Raw genomic sequence first — 13,169 nt, forward strand, 5'->3', positions numbered from 1 at the left:
CTGTGAACTGCTGGAAAAAAAAGCGAGCAAATGTCTCTCTCAATGCTCTGTTAATGCAACTCATTTCTGGCCTGCAATGCATCCATCAGTTGTGCTTTTTAACTAGAGGCCATCCTTCACCTGGAGGTACAGGCAAGTAATTTAGGCACTAATGCCGCTTTGGATTTAGTGGTTGAATCTGTTCCACATTTAATCACTGTAGTATTTCAAAGTTCTAGCAATTAAGACATTTCAAGACACTGAGAAGCTGGGCACACTTCCTACGGCACCACATTCAGCCAGCCTTCATTCAGTTTTTGGATATCACAGGCAGGAAAAAAACAAAGATAAGTTGCATTAACTAGGAAGAGATGGTACTTGTAAATAATACACCTCAGGAAAAAACTTCCAGTAGGACCTGCAAGTTATCAGATATGAGGAGGTTTCCCCTCATTCAAGGGGCTAAAAGTTAGCATGTATACATATTTAAATTCCAGAAATGAGGTAAAAGAGAAGCATCTGAACTATAAGGCACCATTATTTACAACTTTGATTATTGGCACTCACTCCAGTGAGTCTAAGAGAAGCATGAAACCGGGATTAAATGCAACATAAGGAATTTTTCCAGCCCTTCAACTTTCATTTATACAAATGTGTGCAAAACCACCAGAATTTTACCCGTCGCTGCTTCTGTGATGTCTGCTTAGTAGTGGGAATGTAATCCTAAAAATGTCATTTCTTTGATGTTCTCCAGCAACATGCCATGGATGACACAACCCAACAAAAATTGAAACCAAAAATGCACTATATCCACAGGCCTAGTGATCAAGTTATGGTTTAACCAACCAGCAGGGTCAAGCTGTTCGTCTCACTGTCATAAATGGTTTAAAATCCCCTTGCTTCACCTGCAACTCAAACATTTACAGTAATGCTTTGATCACATCGCATAAGCATAAACCAGGTTTTCTAGAAATCCTCCGAATCAGGCTACATGAACATTGGTCCAACATATCTGTTGAAATGCAGAGTCTCTTATTTTAAGATGTACAAGGTATCTTCAAGTAGGAAGATGCACAAAGCCCAAGTGAATACAACTGCTCTGGTCTTACTCAGGTGTAGAAAAAAGTTCACAAATAGGGTACAGCAGTTAGTCGATACCAGCTAACAGTCTCCTTGCTCAAGTTGAAGTCCTTCAGGGAGAGCGTAATCCCACCCAAGAAAAAGTTCTCACGTAACGATTCTGCACTCAGCACACTCAGCTGCAGTTCTCTCTGTTTCAGTGTCTCCATGCTATATCCACTGTACACAAGCTAGAAGGTAAGAAGTCAAGAATTTTTTGGTTATCCAAATGGAGTTACACAGTTTGCCCTTTCTTCTGCCTGCCCAGCCACCGACAGATGTCTTAAGCAGCACGTTCAGTATGTCTGTTTCTCAGCAGAGAGGCTGAAGTACATCCGTATTTTATTTTATGCTCCCAGTGTTAAGTGTTTAAAAGAACCCGTGTTTCTAGATGGAAGCACTGTTTACACGACAAGACTTCCAAATTCATTCTTCTCCACATTAGGAGTCAGTGAATCTGGGGCAGGGGAATCTTAACTACAGATTCCTTTCCTTCTCCACATCACTCCTCAGAGTCAGTCTGAGAAATTTCTGCTTCCTTGTAATAGTATGTTTACCTACTCAGTTGCCTGTTTTTTTTAAGGACACAAATTTTTTTCAAACAAGTTCATTTTCCATTTATCACAGATTATTTTTTCTAGACTATTTTAATCACTGCTTAGAGTAAGAGACAAGAGCAAACCATAGGGAGTCACTGCGTAAAATCTAACTTGCCATTTCATTGAAGGTTGGATTTCTTGTTTTCCGGGAGATTTTGGTTTTGCGTTTGGATGTTTTGTGCGTATCTGGAAGTAAGTATGTTTTTACATAGGGATTTGGATCTGCACCATCTTCTGTAACCTACAATCCAAAAGCAAGACAAGTTAGAAAAAAATAGTGCACACCTATTTAAATGTTTGTTGTCAAGTATCTAGACTTTGCAATCAAGCTAATCAATAGCAGCAGTTAATTAAGTTGGCAGTTGGAAAGTCTGGAGGAAGAGAGGTTGAGGCAAGAATGGGTGGAACTAAGTGAGGAAGGTAAGTGACAAAATGGAAACAGTTTTTGGCAGTGAGCTCAGTATCTCCACTTACCAGGTCTTTAATGTGCATCACCATGATAAATAGAGTGCTATTTCTATATGATATGGATAGCTTCACTTCTCCTCCCACTTTGCCTGAGGTAGGACTTGATGGACTTGTATCTGAAAAAAATACACTTATTTCCTCTGTAATATTTGTACATTTTCATCACTACACTAACTATATATGCGAAAAAAAGTGCCTTAGACCAAGTTCAGCTTCTGATTTTATTTGTAGTTCTCTAAGAGGACAGGGTCATAGGTTTTAAAGATTTTCATATTCTCTTGTAAGAATCAGCTTGGAGATTTAGAGTAAAAACTTGAATAATTTAGTCAAGCCATAAACAAAGTCCAAGTGATGACATATTGTTGCAATTTTTGGTATGTTTTTATTTCCCTGAAACTGCATGCAGGCATATTTGGAAAGACACTGAAGCAAAGTTTTCAATGAGGGAAAACTACAGTTAATAAAAAAAGATTCTTAATAATATCACACTGTAAAGGTGTGATTTCTACAGTAATCCAAACCATAAACACCCCCCCAAGTACTACCTACCCGTAGGTCTGGCTATTCCATCTATTCCTTCCACTTTGTCATCGCGAAGTAATGGATGGAAAAAAGTATAAACAAGGTCACACTAAATGTGGAAGAAATGTTACATATTAGTTTAAGTGTTAACAAGAACAAGAAACAGAAAGCTTGCATTGGATTTGCTTAAATTATTTGAACTCACTTCCGCCACCTCTGAAGAGCTGTTCATCAGACTCTGTATGTAGCTGTTGAGCTCCACTTTTCTTTTAGCTGCTACATCTTTTATATGTGTTCTTCCTAGAACCATCTTATTAGGAAAGCTACATGGGAAGAACAAGATAAAGAGTTTTCAGTCAATTCCTCTGAAGTAAGTACTATTAGGTTTCATTGTCATTTCCATCCTGAAGTGCTGACATCTTTTTTAAACATCAATTGGGAGTGGAAACACAGCACACTAGCAGGTAGACATTATACAAAAGCAAGGAAACATTTACAGGTAATGGTTACAAGTGATACAATACATAAAGCTATTTAGTTGCTCCTCTGGCTTTCCCCCTTAAAACTTAGAGACAAGAGCTTTCTCTCTTAATAGCCAACTTTGAGGTCTAGTTTGCCCCTCAATAGTTCTGCCTCCATTTCAACCCATTTCTTCCTCCACACAGCTGGGAAGAGTTTTGCTGCTTCCATTGTAATAGTGATGAGCGAGTTAGGAACATACCCTGGTAACTTCCAAAGAGGAAAGAGGATGCCAAGTTTATTGTGGAGCTCCTGGAACTCATCAAATGTTCGGAAGACAAACGTTGGCTCAACTTGTCCTTCTCTCAAAACTCTCACTACATAGATCTGCCCAAAATGCAAAAAAAAAAAAACCCAAACCAAAGATGAAAACAGTAACAAGATCAGAGAACTGACAACATAATTTTCTTAACAATTACCTTTCTACTACAGTAATCCTTCTCCTGCATATGGATCCCAGTAACAGTGTTAGCATTTTGTAGAGGAGATCAAATTATAAATAGCCCTACTGTAAGGCAAAGTAACATCACATGATCTTCCCATAATGTAGATGCACCAGTGACAGGGGGATAAAGGTAGTAAAGCCTAAGCTGTCCGCATTCTCCCTTTTAAACCTCATTCTAAGGTCAGGCTGTATAGCAGGTGTACAGAACTTTAACACGTCAGTGCAGGATTGCATCTAGACATGTATCTGTGGGGCCAGAACCACCACAAGACTTTGAGTGGGGATATAGAAATAAAATGATTAGATATTAGTTTTCTACAATCTAATCCCCTCAAGATTCTAAAGGACTCACTTTTAAAGTGATCATTCAGTGTGCAGGTGCAGATGCACTGCATTATATAATAACAGAAATCTAAAATACTGAGGGCACGTCCCCAGGATGCAGGTACTCAAATTATTACGTAAAGGAAATGAAGGGCAAGAAACTAAACACAAAATTTCATACAGTAGACTCACTTTACGGCCAGAGGAGTTAAACGTGTATTAAAAAAAAATGTGCAACTGGGGAGAGGTTTAAAAATGTTGACAGAAGGAGACTACCTCCTCTTCCAGGAAAACATGAAGATAAGAGGCTGGTTTTGCAGAGGTCAGGAATACTCAAATACATTTATAATAGAGAGATTCAGTACAAAGCTTTTCACTTCTAGTGTGATTCAGCTTTCTTCTACCTTCCCTAGCTTCTTCTACCTTCCCTGTCTTACCAAATTAAGACACTTAAAGAAAATATAACTCTGAAGGAGACATACATTAGCATATATTGATACAGCTCACTTCTTAAACAACCTGAGGAAAATGTAACTTGAGCTGACTATTCTAGGCCAGCAAACAGCAGAAGTAAAAAAAAATAAATACATTGAAGATGGTTGCACATCTGCGCAGGAATACAAATTTGAATACAAGTCTTAAAGGTCTATCAAAATCCTGAGGGCAAATTGCAATGCTTGCTGCCTCCAGTCAGACTGACTAGGAGTACAGGTGTATTAATACAGGAAACGATGCTTTCACTTAAAGAGGTGCAAATACAACTTCAGTGGAAGGTAAGTCAAACACTTCCTGGTTTTGTTCTGAATGACTCCTACTCAGGAATAAGCCATTTTACAGAAGGCAGCCACAAAAGCACATGAACATGACTCAAATGCCCATTTTTAAAAAAATCTTGGCCAACACTAGTTCTGCCCTTTCTGTTTACTTCTAGATCCTTGACAAGAAATATCTTCATTTCAAAGAACATGACTGGATGCTAAAAATACCGATCTGTACTCTAACTCCCCTGTGGCTGGTTTACCTCTGCAGCTAAGCACCCACACAGCTGCTTCCTCACTCCCACCCCCTCACCAATGGGACAGGGGAGAGACTAAGACCAAGAGCAAGACCCGTGGGTTGAGATAAAGACAGTCCTTGGGAAGGGAGTTGACGCAAAGAACCTCCCACAAGCAGACCCGTGCTCAGCCAGTCCCCAGGCAACAGCCACTGTGGAAGACAACATCCTCCCACCAGGATACACCATTCAGAGTATCTCTCTGGCCAGCTGGAGTCAGCTCTCCCTGCTGTGTCCCCCACCAGCTCCTTGCCCACCTACAGCCCACTTGCTGCAGGGGGTCAAGGGCAAAGCAGAAGAAAGAGAAAGCCTTGACACTGCACAAGCACTGTTCAGCCACAGCCAAACCCATGGTGCATTATCAACACAGTTTTAGTTAAACATCCAAAACACAGCACTGTGTGGGCTGCTATAAAGATAGCTCCATCCCAGCCAGAGCCAGGATGGTTCTATGAGATGGCTCCAGGATGAAGCCAACTCTGCTCTTCTCCAGGAGGCAAACAAACAGGCCTATTCCCATCTAGATTTCAGTTATGGGGTTTGTTTTTACTTTCAAGCCACCCACAGGAGGGCTTAGTTTTGGGTGTCAACATTGCTGTAGGTTTCTAGGGTCCCATTAGTGTTGATGCCATCTGGCTTCAGAAAACTCTACCACTCATCCTAGATCTGACATTGGTGCCCAATGAATGATTAAGTATCTACAGCTGTACTGACTCCATCTCTGCCAACAAAGGGAACCTAGTGGTCTACTGCAAAGCTGCCTATTTAAGGCTGACCAAGGTAAGCTTCCCCTGTACCAATTCCTTGTGATTAAGTATTGAATTTATGACAAGAAGAACATATCTTGTTGGAAGAAGAGGCACAGTATCTTCACTAAGTGCAAAGAGATTCCACATACTTACATAATGTTTATCTGGATTATATCTCTTCTGATACGTGAACACAGACACTTGTTTGATTCGGCCATCTTGTTTAAGAGAGTATGTTTTAGCAGAAAATGAGAGGATGGGTTCGTCATTAGAAGGGAGACCTGAGAAACGCAGCTGAGCCAAGTTGTGAATGAAGAAATTAAACTTTGTGGCCACACTTCCCAGACTAGATTCTATCAACCTGAAAGAGAAAAAATAATGTTAAACACTAGAGCACATGCCAGAAGGCACAAAAGTAGGTCTGTCACTGAATCAGACAAAAGAAAAATAAAACCCAATTTCTTATTGACAAGCAGTTTTTTAAACTAAAAGCAATCAATGGGCTACATAAATAGCATCATACTAGCATTTATTTGAAGATTCAGTATCTAAACTTTGGAATAGGTTGTTATTCAAGAAATTAAGTCTTTCCAGACTTGGTGAAAGAAGTTACATGCATGCTACCGTGCAAAAGTATTTCATGAGAGAACTTCTTCACATGTATATCAGGGTCCCATCATATACACAGCTACTAAGCAATTTAGTTGTATTCAAAATGCAAGTCTCAAACAGCCAAACTGAATTATCTGCATTCGGTATTGGAAACAAAAGTTTTGCACAAAGCTACTCTTAAAAGCAAAGTATTTTAGCACAGGCAATAATCTTACATGTAACTGATCTTATTATGTAGTTCACTGGCTAAGTGATATTTTATGACTGTACAATGTAACCATTCAGTTTCTACAGACATGTTTGTAAACATCCTTACTACATTTTTCATAGCAGAAAGCTCCCATTGAGAGGATAATGCTAGTACATACTTTAGTTTTCACTTATCCAGTACCTTGTAAAGAAAATGGTAGCTTCTGCATCTGTTGTTTGGGGCTGGAGAGCATCCTGGACATACTTCAAGTCCTGAATCCCACTTAGCTCTGGTAACCCAGAAGAAAGCATCTGCAGGAATTTACAAGTTTAATGCAATAAAACCAATGTAATTTTACACTGAAATGATGAAAACTGTTAGAACACCACATTCATTTGAAGCTGCTCTAACTTGCTAAATGCTAACAGCAAGGGGCAACAATTACTTACAATCAACAGTTATTCACTGTTTGTGCTGAGTTAAAAGCAGTCAGAACACTTTGCAGTGTAACTCAGGTTATCTTCTTAGTTTTAAATTCTCAAGAAACAGGTAGGCATTAAAAACACTTACAAAAACCAACTACAGCCTTCCTAAGAAGTACTTGTGATGTTTTTGGCTTTTAAAAGTGTGCATTGAGTTTCCACAGCATCAAAAGCACAGCACTTAATACAATCCAACATGAGAGATCTATCAAGTTTCAACTGAATTTAATAACATGATTACCAATGAAAGTAGGTTAAGGAAGAGGTTTGCATGTTTTCTTATCAAATTGTAAGCTTGACAACAGAGATCCACAAACAACTGAAAGCGAATAGTGGGTTTTTCACCACCATTAATGACATAAGCCATATCCGATGTCAGCACAAAAGGAGCTCGATCCCTGTTCAAAAAGCACAGAATTCAAACGTTAGATAATTATAACATCTATTCCCTTGGTCACATGGTTCCTCCTCCCCGTCATCTCCAACCCAAGGTAATGATATTAAATAATCCACTAATGCCATTTACTTTTTTTGGGCTACTTAGTGGTAGCTCAGATTCACAGTACATTCACATGGTACTGGACCTACAGCAGATCATCTCCTGGAGCAACACCTGGAGGACAGGTCACCTTAATGCCTTCCATCCCTCATTTCTGGAAGTTATAACACACTAGAACAAGTCTAATTACTGTATTGTCAGCTGACTAAAACCTAATCTGTATCCAGGATAGAGGAGTTATCTTCCCCTACACAGAGGGATACCACCTTGCTGTTCACTCCTTTCTATAATGTTGACACTCACTACTGGTTTTGAGCCACAGACTGTTCTCATTGGCTTCACACAAGATACTCAGATGACATAAAGGTTCTGGCACTCAATTTCTCATTCATTGATAAAGTTAACTTAACAAGCACGCAGTATCTAATTGCATGAATAGAGCTAAGAAGGTGAAATGACATTACAGTTTTACCCAATATTCCTGGAAAAGCATGACAACAGGATTTGTGTTAGATGTAAGGCTCCCAAATATCAGTAGAAAGTTACATGAATCTTTTCCTGTCCCAAAATACTTCGCTTTCTAACTAACATAGAGAAATTCCCATCGAGATTTGCCAAGTGTGTACAGCACAAAGCTTTGAAGTAATGAATGCGGTTTGGAAGCACTTAAGTGATGTTCAGGAAACCAAATTCCTTATTTCACATCTACCAGTAGCTAGAACAGTAATTTTATTTGAAAGCTATGCCTATGCACTTTGTTTTAAAACAGGTCCAGAAATCAGAATATAGGGACAGGAAGTAGGAGCCTTTTCAAAATTAATTCTATACAGTTAAGTATGAATGCATTCTGGAAACTGTGTTTAAATCAGAAGATATTGGCTTCAAAATGAAACCAGCACATAATTTAGAAGTAAATGCTTAGAAATACAATGCTTATAAAATATACTAAATGTAATTCCCTTCTCTACATTGCTTAGCTACAGAAAATACCTTTTAAAGCTACCGAACATTTGTGCATGACCCAAAAATTTTCCAAAGTCAATGTGAAACATATGTCCAGTGTTTCGGAGCATGATGTTATCATTGTGGCGATCGCAAATCCCCAATACGTAAGTAGCGACACAGCATCCTGCACAAGAGTAAATGAAGTTTTCTGAAGCCTGGGAGGGAAAGAAGAACGTTAAGTGAGATCAAATATCAATGGGAAAACACCATTCATACATTCAACAATCAGTCTTGACAGTGGCAAAAATCGAAGCCAGATAAAGGCCCTAACATTCAGGTTTTTTTCCAAAACAGTGTGTTTCAAACAGATAGCTTTGTAATAATCTTTAGGTATCACCCTTTCCAGCTAAAATGGTTGTTTTGTTTTTTAAATAATTGATAAAGTTGAGTTGAAGACAAATCACAAGAAGAAATAACTACATTAATCAAGAAAAAGAAAAAGATACCAGACTTATTTTTCCAGTGAGTTGTAACAGCACTGTAGCCAAAAGAAAACATTTTATTTTGAATCCCATGTGCTTGTATGAGAAAAGGCCACTGCTCCTATACCACCACTAAGGAGCAGCCACATTCCTCCCCATCTTAAATCTGAAGTACCTTTTTTCTATATTCAGTAAATACTCCTCATATTAATCCCGAGAATCCATCTGGCTCCTTTTCAGCTATATAAGGGATTTTCCTTGGCTCTTTTTCAAGTATAGGAAAAAATTAAGTCTCCTAATGCTAACACAACAAAAATTTCAATGGAAGATCTGGAATAAGAATCTCATTCTTTCAAAAGGGATGAATACCATCTTATGAAATACCTTTAGAAAAGAACAACACTGAAAAAAGTTACCTTCTCATATTCCTCCTCTGTAGGATTATACTTTCGCAACCATTCTGCCAGAGGCTTGTCTTTAAAAGAGCCTGTCACTCCATATTCCACTTGAATTTTCCTAAGTGTATCTGAAGCAGGAACAAGCTCTACCATGCCTTTATAGAAAATATAACAAAGTGTATTTAAGTATTTCTAAGTTATACTGCATTTTCATTATTCAGTAGAGACTTTGATTTAATAATATTACACTACCTTCTTTCAAAGCCCAGTTAGGTGTAAAAATAACGCTATTAGTCTCTTAAGCATTTCCACAGCCTATATTACAAAGCATACCATGAAACACATGTAGCAATCCACGTTAGGCTTATTTTACTCTAATTAGTTGCAGTTACTAGAATGCACATATAAATTATGCTTTGAATAATTACTTTCTGCTACATAAACTAGCATTGGTCTATATGCAGTTAGTACAAAACATTTTGATGTTGACATTGCTCATACAATGACACTTAACTAATCTAGTAACATGAGCTACTGTAAAGTGTTGAAACAGAGCAGACTGTTGCTCCAGAAATAAGGTGGCAGGCTTTACTTCTGGGGTTATTTTGGAGATACCATTTACTAAGGATATTTGTACAGCTAAATCATAAAAGGAAAACATTTATCTGATTAATATAATTTTATTTCTATCTTGCCAGAGCCACTAAAGGCAAATCTGTAGTTCACATTTTTCACTTTAATCCTTCAAGAGCTTCTGCAATACTAACACCTGCAGCAGCAAAAAAAACCTGTAACATACTAGGCAATCAAGTCATGTTCAAAGGAAGAAGAAAATCCACCTGTTTCTCTAAAAAGGAAGTCTTACATACTTAGAGGCTTTTTGCTTAGTTTTGCCAACCTAGATGTCCAATGTTTCTGTGTATTTAAGAGTTTCCATCATGCTGTTGTAGCATTTGACTGAAGAAATATTTAAGTTATGGTTTATCCTCTTAAAGATCTTGTGGTTCCCATTGGCTAACTCTAGAGAATTAGCAGAAACTAGCAAAAAGCATGTTCAAGGCGCAGGGTGGTATTTACACTCAAACCAAGTTGTGTGACCTAGTTTCAAACCTAAAAGACAGCCTCATATTCCCAAGAAGCTTTCACTTTTTTAAATATGATGCTAATTCTGGGGGATAGTGGGTGGGTATTTTATATCTTTATTCTTTTTGCACATTTCAGTACGGGAATGATAATCCCTGACTCAACTGCAGGAGATTCCAAATACTTCAGAATTTCAGTTTTGTTCTTTCACTATAACTAAACGTTCAGGATTGCTACGGCACCATTATCTTCTTCCACTGCAGGAAGGGCATCAAGAGAAAACCATAGCTTTTACTCTAGTTCCTTGTTTGCACCATGGTCACTGACAACAGAACACCCAAGAACATCAGGACTCAAGAGAAGAAACACGTTTAAATGCAACTCAGCCATCAGAAAATTCAGAACAATTTAAACTTGCTATATTCTGGAGTACTTCAGTTCCTTCCATGGAAGGATTCTGGCCTTCCACTGTTTCTTGGGCCTGTCTCTGCACTGAAGTTTTTCACTATCAGTGTGACAAAAAATTAAAGTGGGGGAGCAAAGATTATAGGTAGCATCTGGTTTCTCACCTCGGTCTTTTCCAGTTGAGAGACACTTGAAGATAACCATCCGTAGATCCAGTCCTTCCTGCAGCCAGATCTTATCCATAATCTTGATCATTTGTAAAGCCAACATATCTTGTCTCAGATCTTCTCCAACCTTAAACAGAAAAATGAAAAAAAAAAATTAGACACAATATGCTTTCAGCAAAACTAAACTCCAGATTTTAATTGCTTTACATTTTTAGGAAGTGATACTTAAAAAGAGAAATAGGCTACACTTAAGCTTTCACATGCAATAGACTCACTTTCCCATTTTACCACCTGTTCAGACATTGGTTTCTAGACACACAGGAGCAAACACACAAAGTAACTAAGCTCATTGGTCTATGCTAAAGTTAACTGATACCAATGAACTAGTGATCATTTTTCTCCAATACCTGTGTAAGGCCTACCTTAAACATCACATTAATTTCTTCTCCCAGAGGGTCTGCATTTATCAGTGCAACTTTCAGTGGTACTGCATTGGAGCTGAAGAACGAACATGCCTACAAATAGATTTAGCGTTAATACTCAAAAAGGACTATTCCTGCTAGCCCACAAAGCAAGACATTCTGACAACAAGCAGGTCTGACACACACAATGTGCCTATTCAGACTTCTAACGCTGCGACTGTGGCAAAGAGCCCCTTTGGCTGTTCTTTGTTGAATTCTTGTACAAAAGCCAATAGTGCTGCAGGGATGTTTTACACATTTTGAAGGAGAAGAGAATAAAGCATGGGTAAATATTTTATCAGCAGGGTTTTTTTAAACTATTAAAATATTATTAAGAGGGGGTATTTGCACATTAAACAGCATTTTCTTATTTATCAATTTCAAGTACATACTCATGATTTAATAATTAGAGTAGAGAAGGAAAGCAAGACAAACTGTCTTGCTCCACACAGGATTAAATCCAGCGTTCACAGACCTTTAGGTTCTCAGTCATGCGTGATGATATAATCAAGACTGTGGTTGAGCAGATATTGTCAAACCTTGCAGATATGAGAAAAGTAATTGACCAGCTTCTCTTACGTTATGACTGACTGGACCTTTGCAATAAAATAAAGCTACTGTCTGCCTCCCTGGATTCAGTGCATCTCTTGGACACAACCAGTAACACGTACTTTCACCTGTTCCACAAGGGTCTACTCTCGGTTTGATCTTTAACACATTACTCAATTTTGATTACTACTGTGAACAGGACTTTTTCATGCACTTTTAATAGCCTCCTGTTTCACTATAACCAGGATTGCTGGTCTCAAATAACACCAGGCCTGAAGGAATAAGTTACTGGAGATATATACATATATAAAATATAAGTAACTTCATTTGTTTTACACAAGCATTTGTGTAAATTTTATCTTTGCTCAGCTAATTATACTGCCTGGTTCAAATCAGAATTTCTGATTAAACCCCCACACACTCCCCCACTTTTTGCTTTCAAGCACCTCAATAGAGTTTTTTCTATTAGTAAAAGCTTCGTGTACACGTAATTTTGACAAAAAGGCTTTTGAACTTCTGAATGTGCAGTACCTTAATGTTCAGTTCTTTTGCCACAAGACTGGGATTGAGAGGCAAACGGCATTTGTTCTTCAAGAAAAATAACTGCACACATTCCATACCATTTTGCAAGGCAGCCTGCAGACAAAACCAAAACTTCAGCTGACATTTTCTTAACTGGAGCATCTACATAAAGCTTCTGGACAGAGTTATCCTGAAGCCAACATTTTAACTCCTCAGTGTCAAAGGAATGCTAAAAATTAACTAGTGTTTGAGCTATTAAAAACCATAAGCCTAGTAGCACAACACTACTATCACAAAAGTTAGTGTTGGTTGTTTGTTTTTTTTTTGACTGAACCACATGACAACATCCCACTCTATCAAACTGTACTATTAGCATATAAACAGATATTCCATTCCTTTGCATAATGTGATAATTCTTCAGCAGTAATACTATTTAAACCCAAATCCAGTTTATTGTATACAGATACCATCCTACTTTCTTACCCTATCACCTCCTACAATCTTATGTTGTCAAATTTTGTTACCTGAACATCAACTTCATTGAGCCATTATCCTGTTTAAATGCAAAGTAACAGATTTATAGATTTTCCTATATA

General features: G+C 38.1%; 1 protein-coding gene across 1 annotated transcript in view; it reads right to left on the minus strand.

The window, feature by feature from the left end:
* Positions 1–1,106: 1,106 nt before the first annotated feature.
* Positions 1,107–13,169, minus strand: part of PIK3C2A (phosphatidylinositol-4-phosphate 3-kinase, catalytic subunit type 2 alpha) — a 38,956-nt gene continuing 26,893 nt past the window's right edge. The window contains exons 19-32 of the mRNA XM_010156494.1: positions 12,583–12,687; positions 11,464–11,556; positions 11,039–11,168; positions 9,405–9,541; positions 8,552–8,721; positions 7,304–7,460; positions 6,782–6,891; positions 5,932–6,139; positions 3,409–3,533; positions 2,893–3,010; positions 2,715–2,796; positions 2,172–2,281; positions 1,813–1,938; positions 1,107–1,289 (exon numbers count right to left, since the gene is read on the minus strand). Coding sequence (XP_010154796.1) covers positions 1,107–1,289; positions 1,813–1,938; positions 2,172–2,281; positions 2,715–2,796; positions 2,893–3,010; positions 3,409–3,533; positions 5,932–6,139; positions 6,782–6,891; positions 7,304–7,460; positions 8,552–8,721; positions 9,405–9,541; positions 11,039–11,168; positions 11,464–11,556; positions 12,583–12,687 — 1,854 coding nt within the window. The remainder of the gene's footprint in view (positions 1,290–1,812; positions 1,939–2,171; positions 2,282–2,714; positions 2,797–2,892; positions 3,011–3,408; positions 3,534–5,931; positions 6,140–6,781; positions 6,892–7,303; positions 7,461–8,551; positions 8,722–9,404; positions 9,542–11,038; positions 11,169–11,463; positions 11,557–12,582; positions 12,688–13,169) is intronic.

The sequence above is a fragment of the Eurypyga helias genome, unplaced genomic scaffold (genome assembly GCF_000690775.1).
Source record: "Eurypyga helias isolate BGI_N326 unplaced genomic scaffold, ASM69077v1 scaffold4268, whole genome shotgun sequence".
Taxonomy (NCBI): Eukaryota; Metazoa; Chordata; class Aves; order Eurypygiformes; family Eurypygidae; genus Eurypyga; species Eurypyga helias.